General features: G+C 32.3%; 1 protein-coding gene and 1 non-coding gene across 2 annotated transcripts in view; one reads left to right on the top strand and one right to left on the bottom strand.

Moving 5' to 3' along the window:
- Window positions 1-5,590: 5,590 nt before the first annotated feature.
- LOC117118632 overlaps window positions 5,591-23,537 on the bottom strand; it is a gene marked incomplete in the record, with an annotated part of 22,959 nt that continues 5,012 nt past the window's right edge. The window contains 6 exon segments of the mRNA XM_033263283.1: window positions 5,591-7,969; window positions 9,960-10,047; window positions 19,650-19,794; window positions 21,418-21,555; window positions 22,861-22,896; window positions 23,416-23,494. Coding sequence (XP_033119174.1) covers window positions 7,905-7,969; window positions 9,960-10,047; window positions 19,650-19,794; window positions 21,418-21,555; window positions 22,861-22,896; window positions 23,416-23,494 — 551 coding nt within the window.
- Window positions 16,032-16,104, top strand: Trnas-aga. The gene has a single exon. It is a non-coding gene; the product is annotated as a tRNA-Ser (tRNA).

Genomic DNA, 23,537 nt, shown 5'->3' with positions numbered 1-23,537 from the left:
ATTCTAATACTGTTAGGCTTATATTTCAGATTTTTATGTTTTAATAATAACAACAATAACAATTTTATTCTAAATAGATAAAACAACCATCACCATAATACCTTTTATGAAACATAGATTTGTACAAATGAATGAATCCACAGAATATTGTAAAATATTTTATAAGTATGCCATTTCAGTTTAAGACATGATTGAATAATTTAATAAACGATCGATTAACTGATTGATTGATTAATAGATTGATTGATTGATTGATTGAAGGGTGCTTAAAAAACCATCACCATAATGCCTTTATTATGAAATAGATTTGTATAAATGAATGAATACATAGAATATTGTACAATATTTTATAAATATGCCATTTTTTTTAAAGACATGATTGAATAATTGATTAACTGATTTACTGATTGATTGATTAATTAATTGATTGACTGATTGAAAGGTAGATTAATTGATTAATTGATTGGTTGGTTGATAGATTTGATTGATTAATGATTCCATTAACCCGTGGATTTATTTGAGATCTTGTAATCCATCTATTAAACATTTGGGACCCTGAAGGCAAACTAACAAATAAATTAAATGGCTACTGAAATAGCACACTCAATATCAACTTTACAATGAACCAGTTCAATCCGTGTTACACATGTCCTAAGCTCTTAGGTACCAACGTAACATAGGTTGCATATACAGGAGTCGAGATGTTTTTATGGTAAAATAAGGCTGCTAATGCCTTTTGCTAAGTTTATACTTAAATGTCAAGAGTAACATTGTAGGTCTAGATATGCAGTATAAATTTACCTTAAAATCATTTAAATTGCTAGAAAGTGCTTTCTGTGCGAACTTTGGTCCGTGTACATCATTTCCGTGAGAAATTGGGGCAATCATTCAATTTAATCACCTTCGATTGAAATGCATGTTTTTCACGGAATGGAAGTTTTCTCGTTTAATGTGTACCGCACGATGCAGGTTCAAGAGGATACCACCTCCTGATTAAAATTCTAGATTTTTAACTAGTTCACTTGATTTTTTTGGTAATTGTAAAGGTAGGCATCTTATGTTTTGCTTGCTTGCTACGCTGATTACTCCATATTTTCTTTATACATTTTTTTGTCTGTTAGTAAAATAATTAATTAGTATGATATTTAAAATATTAGTAGAAGATTGATTCACTGATTTGAATTGATTAAAATGAAACAAAATTGTATTAATAATATTAATTATTATTTTTTTTTTATTGAAGACTATTATTGAATTTAATGTTTTATGTCTATAAGATAAATAAACACAGTAAGCCTATATTAAATGAGCAAATTTAATATTTTGGTGGTTTATCTATTGTAGCAATTTTAAACAAACATGACAAATTCTTCCCCACCCCCTTATCTAATACTTTGTTGCTGATTGTGGAAGCATTATGTTCATTGCATGGTATACACAGTACTGTAGTAGTTTTCCACTTCTCTTTTTACATTACCTGGGGAATACTAAAATAAAGTAACAAGAGCACAAAATGTGATCTGGGATGAGTTGATGCACTTTTTTCTATAACTATAATGTAATTGCCTATTGTTAATTAACTTTGGATCAAAAAACATTTGAAGATACATTTACACCATCCAATAATGTGAACGTTACTAATGTATTTTGGTTAACAGAACATCTAATTTTGTCTACTTAGTAAAAGGTCGTAGATAATCTTCTCTTTTTGGAACATTTTGGGTTTAGCATTCTTAACTAGCTGGCTAAGGACAGACCGTTAGACGCCTTGAATAAAATTAACATGGGGGAGTATGTTAGAGCTGGCGGTGAGTTTATGGCATGGGGTCGGCATCAGTGGCGTATGATGACAGATGGGTCTCCTGTTTGTTTAGATTTACATGCTTCAGGGACAGTCTCGAAATGTGGGTAAATGGCTGAAAATGAGTGAGTTTCTTAAAGGTATGATAGTGGACAACAATGATGAGAGGTAATTGCTTAGATGTGTTTACCAAAGGGTCAAACATAGGTGTACTTGATGAAAGGTTCATATGCAGTTTTGTTTACATCACTTTGATTCAGGGAGCATATTGACAATTTCTTAATTTCAGGGATCAACACGTCTTAAAGAAAATGACCATTTATTAATAATCATAATATTCATAATAATCGTAATAATTATGATAAAACATAACTTTTAAATAAAAAGGTAATTGAAATATTAATAACAATACTATTAAGTACTTTATTATTATTAAATAATTGATAATGATAATAATTATTAATGTTATCATCAAATTGCACACTTGATAAGGACACTAACAATAATTAAATGCTATATTGTAGCTCAGAATAAGTTTTTCTAGATAAAAGGCGAATTACAAGTGCTTCACTATCATCATAATATTTTTATTAGGCCGATGTATTTAGAAACACATCCCCGAACAATGTACCAACCCCATTCCCATTTATATTTAAAAGACAAAACTTTTGTATTTTTCATTTAATAAAAAACAAACTCATCCCTGATTTATGATGCAAAACAATTGGGATTTATACCTAGGGATTCAAAACATTATTTCAAGTGATAACAATAGTAATAAAACGGTTATATGACAGCAAGCTTTGGGCCTAGAGAATTTACGGCAGGGTAGGGAGAAATAAAATGCATCATTGCCCTGGTGATGAATACCAGTCCAGCACTTGTTATATTAATTTATTTATTAAGCATTTTTATGGTCTTTCTTGTAATCCAGAGGTGTAAATGACATAGACATTAAGCAGTTGTCTCGACGTAGGCCCCATGAGTATCCAAACACTCACCCGTACAAGTCAGCCTATCAAGAGTCACCAATAAAATCTCTCTATTTTTCTCTCCGAGTAGTTCTAAAAGCCGTCCTTATGTTTTTTTTTTACTTCATTCAACCAGATTCTTAGGATCATTTCTCTTTTGTATATTATTTATATATTTATACTAAATCTGGCTATTGCTCTAATTAGTTTTAAAAGCATTCATTATGTTTTTTTGTTTTTTTTTGGTTTTTTTTCCAACCAGATTCTTAGGACCCATTATCTTTGTATATTTTATATATTTATACTAAATTTGTATTTCTCTCTCTTGAGTACAAAAACCGAGTAGTTCTAAAAGCATTCCTTAGGGTTCTTAGACTTTATCCAGATCATTAGAACCCTTTCTCCTTTACATGCTTTGTATATTATTTATATATTTATACTGATAATAAATAATATTAATAACAATAAAATTTAACGACAATAACATAATAATTTAATTAAAGCACATACGGTAGTATGAAACCAAAAACACTGATCAAAATTACACCAAATTAAAGAAGCCTAACAATAAGTCAATAAGTCCCATCATAAAAAGCTAAAGAACGTCACACATAATAATATTAATATTAATATATACACAACATGTGTATACCTCCAAATTTTGTACACTAGTATCCCTAGATAAGGCACTATATAATATTATTACTTGTATATTATTAATCTTGCTTTTGATTCTGGTTTTTTTCTTTTTTTATAAAGCAGGCCTTAAACATGATTTTTTTCAAGCAATAATCTTGGCTTAAATATTTTATCTAAATAAAAAAATAATACTGTATTTAAGCCTATGCTTAACATCAAACTCACTAGAATTTTGGTTTACTGTGAATGATAATTTGCTTGCCAATGATTACTTAGAAACATCAAGTGTTTATTAATGTATGTGTTATTTTGTGTGTACTACATTCTTTTTAGAGATGCGAGACAGATGAAGTGAGACCACCTTTAACTGTATCTGCTCGATCCAATTTCATTCACGCTAGTATCTCAATCACAATGAAAGCAGTCCACGCAAGTGAAAGGAACAGGGCATCGGTGCGTACGTTAGAACGTCTTGAAGCATAGGACACTGCCAATATGATTACTCAACAAGCAGGCGTCATTTTCATCTGAGGAAAATTGAGTTTGATAGATGTATTGCTACGAATACAATGAAAAAAATATGTTTGTATATCAACAGAAATGAAGTTGTGGAGAAAGTGCATTTAGGTCTGGCGGTACAGTCTGACTAAGCGGAAGATCATAGCAAAATTAAGCACAGATGATTAGAATAATTTAGTTGGTTAAAGGCTGTCTCTGATAAAATTGTTAGATATATAAACTTCTCTTTGCACGACCATTGCTTATCACGTATAGTGTCTCTATAAAGACATGTAATAATACACTATTTTATGGGGGTTTTTGGGGGGATTTTTTTGTGAGGGGATTTTTTGCACCTATAATTATAATATATTGTATCATAATCTATTGCATTTCCTTGCCTTATGGAATATAGTACGTAAGATACAACATATCCATCTACACACATGTTCAGGTAAGGCAAGTTATAATACACTAGTTTGGTAAAATTAGGACTTTTTTTTCTTGCTCCTATATCAGATTTTATTCAATTTCCTTGCCTTATGGAATATAGGTACATAAGATACATCCTAAATTGTTATAAGCAAAACCTTGATATTCATAAGGCATGTGTAAAACAAGTATGCCCTACAGATATCTAATACAGAAAAATAATGAACAAAATAAAATATAGCATAATATTGTCCTAATAGTCTCTCTTACTAAAACCTAGGCTGGAGATAATCATTTCTTTGGTGATATTCTTATGTAAGTAGCACAGAAGGGTATACAATCCCAATTATATTAATTTGATAGAAAAAAGGAACCAAAATTGTTTTGTTAGGAAAAATGAACATAAACAAGAAGTTTTTACAGGTCATCAATGGTTGCGATTGTGAATACAGTATTACAGAAATAAATTTACTAAGTTGTACTAATCTCGTTACGATAAAATGTGGAAAACAAACACAAGTTTTAATAGTAAGGAAAAGAACATGGAAAAAATGTATAAACAAAAGGAATTTACCGATCATTAAAGGTTGTGATAGTGGAATATTATGGAATTAAATGCACCAAGTCATACTAAACTCGTTGACTTGCTTGGTCTAGCGTACAGTGACCTAATAGTAAAGAAACATATCATATATCATATCTCTATATCATTATAAAATATGTCTAATAACTAATGATTCATCATATTTAGTTTTGATTTTATTATTTTTTTTAATGCTTTTTTGTAACATGGGAAGAGAACATATCACTAATACTGAATAAACTGAATGAATCTCTGTGTATATTTGTACTCGATACGAAATTTGAGTCGTAAGTTCATTTTAGATCGTGATTGAAGAAACACCAGTCAATTATAGACTGTAATTTATTTTCACTATTATAATAAATATTTAAAAAAAACCAAATACAGGGTTAAGCAATAAAAAAGTCAATCTGAATTTTCTTGTGTAATGAAAGAAAATTATTTGAATGTCAATTATTGGCGTATCTAGGGGGTTCCCCTCCCCCAATCTTGTAAGGATTAAGCAAATGGTGGCTATGGGTTAGGCTTCTGCTGTATCATCATAATTTTAGGCAAATCTATGTTTTGAAGGCCTTACCATGGTACTCCAAATGGGAAGGTGTATAGTGCATGAAATACTACATTTTTTTTTCAGTAAGGATAGTGTAATTTGATCATTGTATTCACTTTCCAAAATATATTTTTTAATTGACATTGTATGTCAAATGTTACAAGATGTTAGAACACACACACAACAAATTAGTCTTAATATTACATAAAATTAAAAGCAGTGTAGTCCTTCCCAGCAATAAAATAAACTACAGAATAGGCCTATAGGAGAAGATCTCTGAATCCTTTTCTTCCCTTTAAAAAAATGACTTACAGTCTACAGCAGAGGTGATTTGAAGTATGTTCTTCCCTCTAATTAAGCACAGCAGACCAATGAGGTACTGTATAGTACTTTAAACAATTCTGCTCCCTGTAATCTAATTAAAAGAAGGCCTACATACAGCTCAGACAGTAGGACAATCAGGTATAGTACTTAGATAAATTTTCCTTATATAGTAAAATTAAAAGGCGGCCTATATACAGCTTATCCAATTAGGACTAATTAGTCCTTGATTAATTCAATGCACAATACAAAAACCATTACAGAGTAAATATGAAGAAAATTGGAACGAAACAGAACCACAAAATGACAAAAATTAGGATGTATGTCTATGTTATTATGGATGTGTACCTCCATGTTATTAAGGTTGTTTGTGATTATCAACTAAATTTATCATATAAGGTTGACAACCACACATTTATTCTTCTCTACAAATAATTAAAAATAGATAAGTATAATTAAACAAATAAAATGTTTCTTTCAAATTTATTGTATCACTGCAAACACACATCAATGTGAATTTAAAACAAACTTCATGCAATTTTCAATGTTAATATAATCAGATATAAAGTAGATATAATGTTCAGGTCCAGTGAATCGGTCAAACCACACAGCTGATTTTGTAAAACTACTGTACACAATGTTTTTTAAATTGCTTAAATAAAAAATTTAACATGTTTAACATTACAACTTAGAAATAACTATTATTTTGTTTCATGCAAAAATGATGTTTTTTAAAAATATATATATAAATACTAGGTGAGAAAATGCAGTTTTCTTTCAACTTTGCCTGTGTATGAATTCTCTAAGAGCCTCAAAGTGCTGGCTATTCTTTACGATTATAGTTGATGTCTGTTAGATTAAGTCAGCATCTCCAAAGAAGCGCACATTCCAACGGGACTATTTATCGAAATACGTTGATTTTTTTGCTTAAATGACAGCTTGATTATTCTATATATACGCAAATAAACGGCCGTAAAAATCGACCCATGTTTTCTGATATGAGAATAATTTTAGTAAATATGATCACAGGATTTGAATAAAGCGGTCGATGCTAACAAGTGATCTTGCTTTAAAAATATTCCGACGATGTGTCACTGATATTAAAACTAAAAATGAATAGCTGAATAAATAAGGAATAAGTTACATATATGGAAAAAAACAATCGGTCCAAAATTAACGAAGAAAGCTTAAAAAAATGTCACAAATAAGGGCAGATTCTCAGTGATTTCACATCATTTAGTAGACATTGACATTGATTTTGAGATACAAACTAAATGGTAATGCCAATTCACACTGAATGGTCCTTTCCGAAGTGTCGTCAAACTTAACAGCTGACAAGGAATACACACGTGTATCACAATTTAAATACACGTTTTCCCACAAACGCATGTGTGGACCGTACTAACAATATCCCAGGGGCAGGGCTTAGCAGGAACGTTCATTACTTGATGTCTTACTTCTTTGCTAGCATGTCAACTACACACAGAACTCACTCTTAGTTTACATGATTATTCAAGAAACAAAACCTGTTACTAAACGTACTCTCTGTCATGAGCTAAACAAACTGAAAAAATCAACTCCATATTTTATTTGCATAATTTGTATATTTTTAAGTTATTAACATATAATTAAAAATCTTAATGACAACTTTTTTATGGAAATCTAACAGACAGTTAAACAATACCTTTGAGGTATTCGTTTGCATTGAACCTTACATTGACTGGTAATCAATTTAAGGATTACTGTAGTAAAATGTGTGTAAAATTAGTGGAAACTTTTATTTCTGGTTGAAAATTAATAATATATTTGAGTGCTTAAATAAGGTATTGAGGATTTTTGTTGCATTTTTGATGATTTTCTGAATTTGTTAGTAGACAGTGTATCTTCAAAGAAATTATAGCATCATTATTATCATGCTAAACACTAATGGGGTACATTATTCTTCTCCCGTCATGGATGGATAAGAATAGCTAGATTATAGGATAGTAGGATTAGGAACTCCCCTTCCCCATTCACAATCTACTGTATTTAACAGTAACAAACCTTTATACCCAACTGATCCATAACATGAATTTCTTGCTTATGATCATCTCTTGTCTTTAATCATCTTCAAGTTGACTTTCCACAAATAAGAGATTTTGGACTAAAATCTGTGGCTGTCTCTGATTTCTTAGCTGTTTATTAAGTAGAGAGAAAAATAAGACAAAATTAAGGAACTGGAATAAATTAAAGTAGAGAAAAAAACACTTACATTGAGTTATATTGGTTAGCAGTGGAGAGAAATATATTTAATATCAGCTCTGTTTATAGTAAGCTGACACAGAGACCCAGAGAGAATCAATAAGCCAACTTGATGGCATTTTTCCAATCCATTTTCTGTGGAGGAGACTGCAGTTCTCCTTGTACAACCATTCATCTTTTAGGCAAATGCTTGCCGAAGCAGTGCTACGGTAAATGTAGATTAGTAGTGCCGACCACAGCAACAGAGCTATCTGCAGGTAGGCGAAAGCATGCAGCGTATCGCTGTAAGTAATAATCTAGTTTCAAGCTTGGACACGATTGTACGCTGGTATTGTTCATTACAAAGAATAACATCTCCACATCTCCAAAAATATTTTCCCTTGTTGGGGACTCTTGTTGGAAAGAAAGACCCTTGAATGCAAATCATCAAAAACTTACCCATTCCCCAAACCTAATTATGGGGGAGGGGGAGGGAAGGGAGGGCGCAAAAAACTGCTACACTTCCTCCTGTACCACCTTGATTTTAAAACCTTGAATCATTCTACTTATACAAAACAACAAATTAAAGCTCGTACCCATAAATACTAAAACAGGGAAGACTCAAAATAGAAAATATCTCAAAAGAATATAATGTGACAGTTTTTGAAATGCACAGAAAATGGAGAACATAATCTTTACAACAAGCTTGGAATATTCATTTTGGATATATTATCGGGATTATAATGTTCAAAAAATGTACTCCCAACTTGAATTATATTAGTAAACAACATCTGAAATGCACTTAAAGTACTAACTTGTTTACCATTTAGTTGACAAGATGTACGAGACACAGTACGCATACAGATTAGTCCATTAAAAAGCAGCCAGAATTTTTTACCCAGACCTCGGTTACGAGACATTTCTGGAACCTTTTCAACCCACGAGATATATATTATAATTGTCAGGCACAAATTGATCCAAGCAACCAAAGAAAAACCTGTGATTCACTCATTATAACTTCGCAATCCATTTATTTAAACAATTATGTCTGATTGATTACTGTAGCTTATTGCCGTTATATCCCATAATTTCGTCTATCGTTTTGTTTACAAGCATTTCCTCGGGGAATATCAAGCTTGCTGATATAATAGTTGTCCACTGGTGTTGTGAAATCAAATGTATATTCAATAATATTAATAAATAGTAATAAGAATAATAATACGAAGGACGTTTGTCCTAAATGACATGTTATCGTACTGAATGCTCTGAATATTTCCAAATGCTTGCGAAAAAAAATCTTGCAAATTCAAAATAACAAAGTTGCGATCAACAAAAGGTGATGGAAATGAAGTGCAACGGTAGGTTACAAGCCTAATTCCGACAAACAGCGAGAAAATGTCTTATAGTTACTTGCAATCCCTTATAATCAAATATAAAAAAAAATAAAAGCAATAACAAAATAACAAAATCAATACCAGTAAAATATACTCAGCAAGTGTGTTCTTCAGGTCTACATTACTGATGAGCTAGTGTTTATAGGGTGGGGGGGTGATATTTGGGGGTCACAAGCTCACTTTTATAGATGTCTTTTATGAGACTCTGTAGAAGTAATCTTTCATTTCTTAGTTTCTCATCCAACAGTGAATCACTGTAAGTGGAGGATAGAAGTAATGCTCTGCAAGCTAAGCCTCATATGAACCTTGGGGAGTGGAGTTGCTCTAAATCACACACAATAAACAACTGTTTATAAGAGGATTTGAATCCATACACCTGGAATGGAAGCATTTTTTCCACCAAAAACTACAGCTTCATTTAGCACATCCCTAAGCTAGAAGTTTATTGATGGTAGGTTATATATTTTTTCAATAGGTTAATAAAGCCATACATCCTTACTCTCCCCCTCTACATGGGAAGCCCAGAGGTAGAGTACAGTAGAAGGCTTACCTATAAGTTTTATTTGATGCGTAAGATAGGAATCTGTACTAGCTTCAAGTTCCTTCAAGCCTTTGCAAGATTGTAGAATAGTATCCACCTGTAGAGGGAGACAAACATAGATAGATAGAAGAAATAATTATCAATTTTACAAGTACAGATTTCAAAGAAAGATTTTAAAATAACATTATGGAATTAAAATGTTTTATGTATCATAGGCTGTGAAATCAATCACTGTAAAGCATATTATTACATTCATATCAATAATAAGAAGCTAGACAATAATTAGAAAAACATAAGAATGGTTGAAACTTGTACCAGCTTAGGGAGGCTATCATTTTAAAGTAGGGTATCAATGTTGAGAATGATGGTAGAGATGAAGAAGAGAAGGAAAAGAGATGGAAATGATGATGTTAATGTTCCTGTTGACGAAGGTGAGAATGTTGACGTCAATGATGGTGTTGGTGGTATTTATGGTAATGGTGATGATGATGGTGATGATAAAGATGATGGTGAGGACGATGGTGGTGATGATGATGATGACGATGATGGTGATGATAATGATGATGGCAGTGAAGATGTTGATAATGGTGGCAGTGATGATATTTATGATGATAATGCTCTTGTTCAAGAGGAAGATGGAGATGATGATGCATAGTCTATTAGACTGACACTGGCCGATATATGTGCCTGCCAGTCATGATAATACTACTGAATGGAATCAAAAACATTAATTTGTTTAAATATGCACATACAAAAAACAAAAATAAAAATACTAGTAGTATGATTTTAGTATAATATATGAAATTTCAAAAACATTACAATCTTATTCACTTTTAACTTCATTCAACTTTTTGTGATCAAAAGAATCTATTCATATTAAACATCATGAGGGGGAATTTGATTTGTGTAGCATAAATCAACTTAACAAGAAACTCTTTTGAACGAGGTCTGTTTCAATTTCCACTAAAACCGAATCACACTAAGGGCTGCCCAGGGTGTTAACAGATGAGAGTGCCTCATTGTTGGAAATGCAAGAAGTACATCTTTGACTCCCTCACACCAAGAATTCAGTTCTCTCCTCTCAAACAGATCTCCATACTGTATTACTTCCTGTGAATCTGCAAATTTTGTACAGTAATTTAATGCTTAAGCCGGCCAGGATTACAGACCGGTGAGGTAGGGACGTGATACCATTATGTTACATGCAAGATACGATCAAGTTTATCTAGGTCCTGGCTTAAGAAGTCATTTCACCATTAATTTAATTACATCACTTTAAGTACATGCATCTTTGGTGTGATTTCCTGGATGACATGAAAAATAATGTAATTCTCTTTGGGTTCACAAACTGAAATCAAATTCAAACATTCACCACAGTTTTCATAAAAAAAATGTTTTCCGATGTTCGCATGTTATGTTGGTACATATTATGTTCATAAATTTTGTATTCCAACTACATGTAGATATATTTGTGGAATGGGTTAACTGTTCTTCAACTTCCAACACAAATCTATTGCCCTACTGCCTATTTCTACAGCTTACGACTAAATACCAGTTAATTGAATAAGTTACAGTACACTTAATTATCTATTTGTATTTATGATGAATAGCCAAAAAAATATCCAGCATTTTACTACTGAGCATATACTATATATGATGCTCTTGACTGGAGGTTGTGTAGTTTAGTGTAAATCTCAACTGTTTAAAGTGTAAGAGTTGGGACGTTTTTCACTCCAGTAACAAAGCACAAATGTGAAACCTACCGATCTATGTTACCAAGCTTCACAAGTAATTAATCTTGGGATCTATTACAAATTCGATAGTCCATGGTAACGCGGGTTCAAACGTAGGCCATTGCCGTCACATTTAGGTACAGCACAGCTTAAACAATTCTATCTCCTTAATCTTCTCAGACTGGGTATACATATGTACATTGTTGTCTTTAAGAAATAAGTAATTTTCTATCTATTACAAGTCGAGGCAAAATCCGGCCATCTACGAGGACGTTACCCTTGCTTCAAGGTACTCTGTATGACATGCGGTGCACGATTCGGAGAGTAAATGACAGTTAATAAGTAAAAATTAAAGAATGTTACATTTAGTTTAAAAGCAGAATAGACAGTTGGCATTAATATTGTATAATAACATAAATCTCGTCAACAGAATCGTAGAATAGAATGTAAAGTAGAGCTGGGATTATGTGGGCATTTCATGGTTTGTTCAAACAATTTGTTATTTTACGTCGGTTGAAATGGAATTTAGTTATGCTAGCAGTTGCTTTTAAGAGCAAAGTAGCAAGACATTAACGTGGATTATGTATTAATCTACATCATTAATATGACTCCACCCAAAGGATTAATTTGGAACATTGCAGGAGCTAGAAGCTACAAATGTAAAAGACAGTACTTCCTTCACAGACATCATTCACAAACATTAAACATTTCATGAACAGTTTTAACGGATGTGACCGACGCCAACAAAAAAATACAACATAAAAACATATGAATCATACATTTAAGGATTATTTTTTTTGTGAATCCACATCCAAAAAAAAAAAAAAAAAAAAAAAATATATATATATTATACCTAAAAATATTACAAGTATACTGTAATACAGTACAGTATTGCTTTGAATCTCAATGTCATGGGTTCCAGTCCTGTAAGCATCATAGTTTAATTTTCATGAGTGAAACTCCACAATCTACAGGTCGACGTGAGAATATTAAACATGTTTAATATTAGGGAGCTTTTGATTTATTGGACGATGCAACGCAAAACGGAATCACTCATGCGTGACCGCCCTACTGGGTGTCCTACTGTACGTTACCTGCATACTTGATTTGGCCAAATTGCGTCCTAGAATCCATGCAACAAGAATTCAACGTTCTCGCATGCGTAGATGACTTTTAGTGACATTGAAGAGTATTGGGCTGCGTCATATGGCACTGTCTCAAAATGAGACTGAAGTCCTTTTTCGACTGAATTTATCTTTGAAAATCCAGTACAAACAGACTGCGTAACATTCCCCTTGGTAATATCACCAAAGCCGCATGTTAAGAAGTTTAACTGAGCAAACATAGATTTAACAATAAAATTAATCTAAATATAAAAAAAAAAAACAATTGTAATAAAATTTCAAAAAAAACTAAAGGTAAACTTTAAAAGAGAGTTAAAAAGTTCAGACAAAATTTTCAATGCTATATATAAAAAAAATCTAACAAATTCAAGAGTTCCTCTAATTGGGTATCGATAAAAAACCTTTTTGTAACAGTCATAAAACAAAATGTATATTGACTGAAGAACCCCTCATAAAATTGCAAAAATCTAATTTTCGAGATTGAAATGTTGTATCAGTTAAAATCTAAAATTTGAATTAATTCAGCTTTGAGATATGTCATGTTGTTTAGTGATTGTAGTTCTAAGAGATTTTAGGTTTGATTAATGTGACGTGATCCTAATGGACAAATCCAATTTCTCTGCACAAGTTCAGTCATGTGTCAGGTTAGTTTTGACAGATTTTGGCCTAAATCCTCCCGCGGATGACATCTATATCTTAACCTTAAGCTAGGCTATCTATCGCAACTAGAAGGATCTGCCCGCAAATCTTCTATCGTTTCAGAGGGGAGTTCATACCCAGGCCACTGTCCATCACATATGGGCAGATGTTACTTAAGGCTTTAACATTAAATGAGCCCTAAATTTTTGTGGATTTAAACCAACTTTAAATTAATATTTTTGGATTTCAATAGATAACAACAACGTAAATCTAATTGAGGTTACAAAAACAAACTTGAGTTATAACATGTGATTATCCTGGATTTGCTTCACTGTTTCAAAATTTTTTTCAAAAATATCAATGTAGTCAAGCAATTAATTAAAACTTAATTCAAATAAAATGAAAAATATTATTATTATAAATATTTACAAATCAAGGCGAATCAAAAGCGCATTCTTAAAAGAAGAAAACAAGTTTCAATGGGGAGGGGAATTGCACAAAGCTGGCATACGGCCAAGAAAAGAAAATTTAAGCGTGTTACACCGCGCAAAAATGAATGGAGAGTGTCGGGAACTCCCTCCTTTCATTAATTTCAAAAAGAAAGTCACTGCCTGTAAGTTTGTGAAGTAAAGAGAAAAAAAGACATAGACTAAGTAGCTTTCTCCTTTTTTCAAGAAAGCATAATCGAAGTTTATCTGAACGTTGTGAATAATTTAAATAATAAATATCATCATAGTCAGAACAATGTTGATTGGCTAAGTACTAGGTGAAATTTTTTTGAATCCTCTCAATTCTATAAATGTTAAGTTTCATATATGGAATGTTAAGTTTCATAATATATTGTATATTATTGTATAAAAATATACCAGTACATAAATCTAGATTAGGTTTTAGTTGTATCAGCTGTAGAATTCTTTATCAAAATACTGTACCCTAAGACAAAATGTCTTTGCAGCTTGTACTGTATTAATACTATCTTCTTGTAGAAATCTCATACTGTTTTTTTGTTTCTTGTAAACTTGGTGTATTTTAGTTCTGTTTTTTGCTTTTATGTTGCACTGTGGAATTACAGTCATTATTCTGCTTTTTCAAAACATTTTTGAATAACCACTGCAGTGGCCTATGTAGTATTCAGACATGTTATTACTTCAATGATGACAAAGACTGAAGATTTGATTATGAGTGTTGGCACAGTACTGGCATCTGAGACAGTTTCTCTGTGGGGTATTACCCACAGCAATAGTCAGTTTATTAAGGTATTTAACAGTAACTTTAAAATATTTTAAGCAGACATATCATTAGTTACTGGAGAAGTATGTGTAAAGCAAGGTATTTCTTTTTAACAGAGTGAAACTCAATTAAATTTTTATGAGCAAACAAAGAAAGTAATACATTTCATTAAAAAAAAATCATACAATTTTAATTTTATATATTTTAATTCTTTTGATTCTTCATAAAATTAAAACCCATGACTACTTCCTTTTTTTACTTCTTTTTTATCCTTCTGATTGATGAATTTTGTCTCTTATCCATTACTCCCTCCAATCATCAATGCTTTTCTTGATTGATTAGTATATTTTTTCTCCTCTATTCCCACCTTCATAAACCATGAAGAAGCAATATGTTTGTTGTCCTTTAATTATTGTATAAATGTTAATACAAATAATAGTAATAAAATGAAAATAATAATAATAATGACAAGAGCGTATACTTCAGCCAACATAATAATTCTCCCATGCAGAAAATTATTTCCATGCATCTTTTCCAACATACCACACCATGAAAAAACATTCTAAAAAGTTTCATTCAGATCCAGTGATCAGTTTTTCAATTATTCAGGTTGGGATGTACATACTTTAATAATAATAATAATAATGATAATTAGCTTTATTTTAACACGGGAAAACTTGTTTCAACAAAGTTGTTCTTCTAAAAGTCCATGAAGAAGAAAAAAAATTTAACAAATTAAAATTAACAAATTTGACAGCAAGAAAAAAAAAAAGCTGTAGCATGAGGCTACCATTTAGTTAACTGTACAACTTAAAGAAAACCAAAAAATTACATTAAGACAACAATTATTCGATATGGAAATGTCAACATTCTGTAATCCAGACCCCAGCAACTCCACCACTAATACCTAGCAACCTGGACATTATGAGACCTGAAATGCTTTGGTTATGAGATGTCCAGATTGTGAAGCACCTTACAAAATGCCTGTCACCCATCTACATGATAAAAAGATACTAACTGAACTTAAAAAAACTAAACTCAAAATCAAAAGCTAATAAACAGAAATACAATATATCACAATGGATGAACAAAAATTGTGTTTACATGGTAGCAATAAACATTTTTTTTAATACCCGAATCTGGATCGTTACCAAAATTTAACAGTAAGTTTCCTTTATATCACTTTTTGTTTTCGCAAGTATTTGGGGACGTACTGAGTATTCGGTACGATAACACGTCAGGTAGGGCAAAACATCACTCCTATGATATTTTCCTGACGCAAATTCATATCTTTATAGCATCTGCAGTACCCACTGCTACCAGGAGATTGGATTCATCACCAGTCACCAAGCACAAGCTCGGTGGTCTAGTGGTTAAGACATCAGGCTAGATACCTGGAGGTCGTGGGTTCAATTCCCACCTGAATCACTTGTAATTTTTTTTTTTTGCTAGTATTTGGGGACGTACTGAGTATCCGGTACGATAACAGGTCAGGTAGGGCAAAACATCACTCCTAAGATCAGTTTTTGAGATATCTAGTTTAGGGTGTATTTCTTTAAATGGTTCCACACCCCACTTCAGATCATCACCAAAATAAAAAGGACTCTTCCATTTAGTCAGAAATCATCTGTGAAAATCTGACACAGGTAGACCTAAAACTGTAGGCAGAAGGATGCTAACAAACACACACACACAAAAATAAAATGAAAATTTAACCTGCTTACAAAATTAATGATGAAATTAACAATAATGTTAATAATAATTATAACATACAGTAATATACAGTAATATAATACAATACAATAAACTAATGCTCAAGGCCCTTAAATATGATACAGTTGGATCCCATACATGATAGGATGGCAGTAAAGAGGGCAGGTATGTCATTAACCTACACTTTGTCTCTTTCAATCTACCTATATTTCACTCCCTGATCTTCACATGGCATGCTTTGCTTTACCCTTAATAGAACAACATCATTTAATAACACATAAATTTTAAACCACAAATCACTGTATAGGAACCTCATGGCAGATTGACCAGGCTTTTCCCCTCTCCTGGAAATCAGGGGCATTGTCATCTCATGGTAAATCAAACGTATACATTCGATCCCGGAGATTATAGATTTTAATAGCACCATAAAGTAGGATGTAGCTAGGCGAGAAGGTAATACTACAATGTTGATAATTTGTAGCCGGTAGGAAATTCACCCGGCAGAGGTGACGGTTGTGTTGTGAAACATCTACATAGAAGATCTGTGGATAGCTATTAATAGCACATAATATGTGAAGCAAAGTCTTAGCCCTGCTGAGTGAGAGTAACCCTTAATCATCTTTTAAGCTAGCTACAAATGTGAGGATGAAATGATGTATAGAGGATTTTTACATCGATAAACCAGTTGAAACTTGCAGTTTGGGAGGGTTGTCAGATCGTTGAATGTGTTTGGGAGACGATGCTAAACATCTCAAAATCAAATCAAAAGTTTTATAGCATGTCAATCTGACAGGTATCAGAGGTGAATTAATAGGAGTTTCACTCGGACTCAGGTGAAATGTAAATCTAATCACGATTTATATAGTACATACACTAACATAAAAATCAAAACAACTACAAATTAACAATTTGTTTAGATCACCTTATAAATTAAGATTATATAAGTAATCCTAGAAGAATGATAAATATTAAATGGTATGACAGGGTCAGAAATGCAGACTTACACTGCACAAACAGAACAAATAAATTAGAGCATCTGGCATGCATTCCCTTCTACATTGGGTCTGTGAGAATGTAAATCCTTGTAAAATAAGCACGGACCTGTGTGTAATATAGAAGCAGTTGGCGCAACGATTTTGGCTTGGACTTTTAACCATGAGGTCAGGGTTCAAAAACCCTCACTGTGCAAGTCGATTGTGTCCATAGGCAAGACACTTTATCTATGTCTCTCTCTACCTATAAACTGGCACCAACATATGCTGGGAAGGTGAAATAGACTGCTGTGTTGGAGTAGTGCTAAACCCCAATAGCCTTGCACTGTCTGAGCCTAGAGTTCAGTTTTCTACCTTTACCTCACCTTGTAATATCCATGAAAAACAGTCATTAGAAAAGCCTGTAACACTCCGGAGATATATAGCATGGATATGCGCATGGTAACAGGACGTAGAATATCTTTCACTGTAACATCACATGTATCTTTACTGTCCATGAATCAATTGTACCGATTCTTTTGCAAACTTTTAATTCATCATATGAAGAAAACAATTTCTCAGTAGGAATACCATGAGAAGCCGATGTAAAAATTAGCAGGCTAGGGCGGCAAGATTATAGTATTGTAACAAACAGGTACTTGTAACTAGGGATTATGTACCCCAAAGAGATTGAAAGCCTGATTAACAACCCATCGTACATTGATGATTCACGCTAGACAAAAATTATAAAAGGAGATCATTGTTTAGCTAGTTGATCAAACTAGGGAGATTCACTGGGGACAGTCACTATGTGATATGTCTGATGATTTTGGCTGTATACACTCCCAGTTTAGCGAGGGCTCTGCACTGATGTTTATGCTGAGTTTTACGAAGGTTCGTAATGCAAAGGACCTCTGGGCAACAGGCTACGCTCACACTAGCCACTCTCCAATTCGGCAACAGCGAAATGAGATACTGTTTGGCGAAGAAAAAAATGGCATGATTTTTATATACTGTAAAAAATATTCATCTAGGCTAGGCTCTTCTTAAGTAGTTACCATCTCGAGCAGCGGATATATCGCCTCGCTAAGCAACCCTATTTTCACCGCGTGTGCTGTACAGACTTACAGACACTCTCAAGTTCATGTGGAAAATCAGATAGATAAATCGTTCTGGGCATGCGGACATGCATGGGCAGTTTTGAAGCAAACAGTCTAATCAGTGCCTGCACATGACACACTGGAACTATCGTTCCCACGCTAAAGAGAACACTAAAACAAAACATCTTCGGCGATTTCGTTATTTAACACATAGTTATTATACTACTTAAAATAATACATGTATTCCGAAAATCCAAATCTCCTAATTCAAAACGTATTATTCGGTCCAAACACATGTTGTGTTCAGGAAAAAGTACACAGGATCGAAAATGCATGTCAAAACAATAAAAGCATCAATTTTATTGATAATTACATTTGCTATGCTGTAGAGTAACAGGTAGGGCCTATACTATACTGTAAGGTACAGTACTTGAAATAGCAGTCGCTTGTAATGCATCAAAAAATGAGGCACTCTCTATAGTATACTCCCATGTAATTAATTAGGGTTCCAATTAGGGCCTATGCGTAGCACTAGGCCTAGAGCTGGTCTAGTAGCCACCGGTCCCACATATCCTAAACCATCGTGCAGTTTTTTTTTTTTTCGTTTCTTTCGATAGTTAATATTGTTATTACCACCTTTAAGACTAGTTACAAATGAATAATATAAAATAAGAAAGAAATTAATTTATGGAACTGTTTTTTTGTGAAATTTTATTGGTTTTTAAATTTGGCTAAAACTTTTTCAATTTGGCGAAAAAAAAATTAAAACTTTCGCCATTTTGGCGAAAGAAAATTTGACCCTAGCATGAGAATAGAACAGGGGCTGTATCGACCAGTACTCGGGGGTAAAAACCCCGACTTGCCTCGCATGATGTATTGGTTCTTTAAAGTGCACATGAGCTAATTGTGTACACTGGGCCTACAGTTCATAGTTCTTATCTGAGAAGACTTGTTCCTCCATCAGCACCATAGCAGAGCGTTCTGCTTGAACCAGTGCCGATATTATGGCTGTAGGTCGTGGCACCCCTGCACTAACCGCTCGGCAATTCAACTTGAATTATTTGATCTTGCTTTATAAAACATAAGTTTTGAACCTCTTTGGCTGATGCTGCTTTGTAATGCAAGTAAAATAACCTAACACTGATTCATCATTTTTACATTAACAGAAGTATTTTAATTGGTAACTTACATGCATTTCAAGCTTCTGAAGGGAGGTCATGCTGGATGACAGGATTTGGTTCAAGTTTGGTAGGCCTGTGAGGTATCTAACATCCTGCCTGCTCAGTGAATCTGGAAGCTTACCTGGTCCCTCTGGATTTTCCATTTTAACTAAACTATAAAAAGACAAAAAATAATGATACACATATGAAATACTTTATATTCATCTTGTGAACTTCTTCAATAAACGTGTGAAGACAACGCTATTTTGGTAATATCTTGGAAAGTCTCATATTTTATTTTGTGTGAAAATTGAATGTAAGTTGGATACGATCGGCTTTATACCAAAAGAGATACAGTAAGAAGACTGGCTGTGTGTCATCTGCAACTTCAACCTCACTGCAAAGAGGCAAAGAGATTATCAGCACAAGTGTCATTAAGACAAATAGGATCATAATGAAATAATTAACTTTAATTTGTTGGTAAGTAACATAAAATGTTGTCTAATGAAAGGAGGCATCAGGTATGGTATTTAGTTACATCAACTATCTCATGTAGAGCTATAGGTATCTGCTACTGAAAAATAAAAAAGCCAGAAAAAAAAAACCAAATAAATATTTAATATCCTTTCAGCATTATTTAATACATGTATAATTGATATTTAGTTACATATCACAGGACAACTCCAAAGAATACATGTTCTATTAAAATATTCTAATAAATATGCATCCGGTTATGTTTTTAATCTTTCTTATATTTTTCATACCTGTGGTAAAATATTTTCTCACAATATATTCTTATTGGATCCTGTTTCACACACATAGATTCAATACTTGTTGAATGATTAATTAAGAAAATATATTTTTGATGATGTATTCCTACTGGGAATGTATAGACAGGATTAGCTTTTTACATAGTAGTTAACAAGCCAAGAAAGAGTAAGCTTATGCAATAAAGCACCTGTAATGATTTTCTACATAAAAATAAAGCACACCATGAATATAATTGGCAAAGGTGTTGGAAATACCAACGTCCAAAGTAGACAGGCATTATGGCATTAGTCTTATCATCTCTTAGCACCTAGTACATATGAGTGGATGATTTTCATTACATAGTTACCAACCTGGAGAGATTTGAAATGCGTGGATGACTGCACCAGTTGCCTGGGGGAGGGGCCAAGCCCAAATTGGGGAGGGGGTGCTCAGACGATCTGAGCATTTCAAAACTTTTTAAATAAATATTATTATATCAAGGAGTGTTTGTTGACAATACCGGGTACAAAAACAAAACTATTTTTATTAAAGTTGCGTACAATTTGAGTTTCAATGTATTTTCAATTTGAGCACCCAAACTTTGTACACTGGTACTGGTATTGAGTATTTATATTGCGCCTTTCCCTTGCGGTTATGAAGCACATAACATTTCATACTCAAAATAAACATTCCATACTCAAAAAAAAAAAATGAATATGCATACTGAATCAAATTTTAGTAACGCGTCAGTGAATTAAGTATTTACGTTACTGTACTTACCTGACTGCGTGCATGTTTGATGCTAACTGACAACTGAAGTTTCAGTCACTGCATGACCGTTTTTATATTTTTAATAAAACCAATTTCTTGTAATTTAAAATACATTTTCCCCTGAATTCATGATAATCCGTTATCATACATGTGCTAAATGCGTGACAAATTTATAATCACGCATGTGTTCGTGTATAATGCATGTTTCATCCAAAATCACTTTGAAATGAGGGACCGTCCCGCACGATGCGAGACGGTTGGTAAATATGTCATTACCTTTCAGCTTGTGTTGCCATCTCAGTGGATGAAGTGAGTAGATTATCCCACTTTGTGCTTTCCTCCATAAGGTGGTCCAGCCGACCTTTCACCCTGGTTGCATATCCCTCAATCTTCAAATTAACTGGATTTGGAATGCTAATCAGAAAAATTACAATATTTTACTATGATATTAAAAATGTTGAGTGAAAAGCTTTATTGTTTTAATAACTAAATTAATGTCAAGCATTGGTAGTACAGCACTCATTAATAATAAAAGATACAAAATAGTAGTAAAAGAAGTTCATGTAATGATAAAAATAAAAATAAAAAAATACAAAAACAAATTTATCAAAAATACATGATAATAATGACAATAAAATCAAAATTGGCAATAATAACAATGATGACAATGTTAAGCAAAGACAAGTGGAACTTTTATTTATTTTTAGGTATGTGTTGGTACAATAATATACACATTTTGTATTAATGACATAAATAATACTAACATAATATTAATAAATGAAAAAAAACATGTTATAATGTATAGGTTAACATTGTGGTTAATATCTCATGATTTCAGTACAACTTATTGCAGACTACAGAGATTGTAAATACATATTATTTTTATTATCAATGATTGATAATAAAAACAACACCACAATGGTTAAACAATATATCAGTCAATGAAAAATTAGCTCCATAGCTGAATCTTAAAGAGTCTCAGTGGATTATGTTACATGGAAATTTATAGGCATTGATTGAGTCTATAAAACAAAAATGATAAAAATAGTGAGATGTATTTTTTGCTTAGTTCAAATTTTGTGGTTAGTCATAACTGTCATTCAACATGAAAGCTCCTGTCGGTCAGAATATGCTGACTGACTGCTAAGTATGACATTTAAATTGATATAAATATTATCAACAATGTTCAAGAAAATTATCTTAAACTTTCAGATATTATAATATTTAGCATTATCACAGGATGGTTTCAAATTTTATCTCTCTTGATTTCTTTATTAAATGCACTATTTTAGTGCTATAGGAATTTTATTACTTATTATCTTCATTATTATTATAAAAAATGATAGAGAGTAAATTCTTGGAGTAATTCTGAAATAATATAAATTTTAAAATCTATTTACAGTGCACTATAAATTGATAAGGTATACAATACAATTGATAATCAATTTTAAAGAAATTCACATAGAGGAATATATGAATGTAGTGCACAGCTTCATTGTGACGATAACATATAACTGAAAATGAAAAGATTGAAAGAGTCTTTATAGGAGAGATTTTACAATACTGTACTTAGATAAATATGAAGCAATGTATAATTATTCTTTTCTTTTTTGAAAAAACCTCACAATGAACATATTCATGACAATGATATATATACACAGCAAAGTATAAATGACTAATATTCAACAATATGTTAGAAGCATCAAGCAAAGGCTGTACCTTGTAAAAACCTTAGTTCTGTTTTTCTCATCGACTCTGAAGATTTAAAACATCAGGTCTTAGAATCAAGGTTTAAGAATGATGTACTACTTAGCGGAGGGGGTAAATATGTCTGATACAATGGCATTTTCAATGTCGGCATTTTTTTGTAATTTTTATGAGGTTTTTAAACATCAAGTTTGGAATTTGACAACTATGGCAGGTCTTATCCAGGAATTTAAATTGTTTATTATGAAATCAAAAAATGAAATACTATAAATTATCTTTATCTTTCTTGCTTGTTGAGAATACCAATATACATAGGTAACTGAACCCCAAAACAGAGTTTTCACTGTGAATGGTAAGTGATTACATTAAACACAAATTTAATTTAAATCCTGCCAAAAGTAAAAAAAAATACTCTGCAAATATAAACATTAACAGATTATACTAAGCTTTATTTTGTTGTAATCTATTTTCGTTTTGATCGTGGGAAAACAGAGAAGATTAGTGTTGTTCAATTGAGTGACATGAACGCTGTTTCTAATGTATATTTATGCTGTAGGCTTCACTCACCTTTTCAGTGTGCTGCATGATTCCTTCAGGCAGTTGTCTTTCTCTAGCTTGTCCAGTGTCTCATTGAAAGCACTCCTAGCTGGAAGAGAAAAGTTAATGAACACATGTTCCTTTCAAAAATG

Source organism: Anneissia japonica, unplaced genomic scaffold, assembly GCF_011630105.1.
Source record: "Anneissia japonica isolate Jap-2015-1 unplaced genomic scaffold, ASM1163010v1 scaffold376_len1572418_cov194, whole genome shotgun sequence".
NCBI classification, from domain to species: Eukaryota; Metazoa; Echinodermata; class Crinoidea; order Comatulida; family Comatulidae; genus Anneissia; species Anneissia japonica.
The sequence above is the reverse complement of the archived record's forward strand: the minus strand, read 5'-3'. Positions and strand labels throughout refer to the sequence as shown.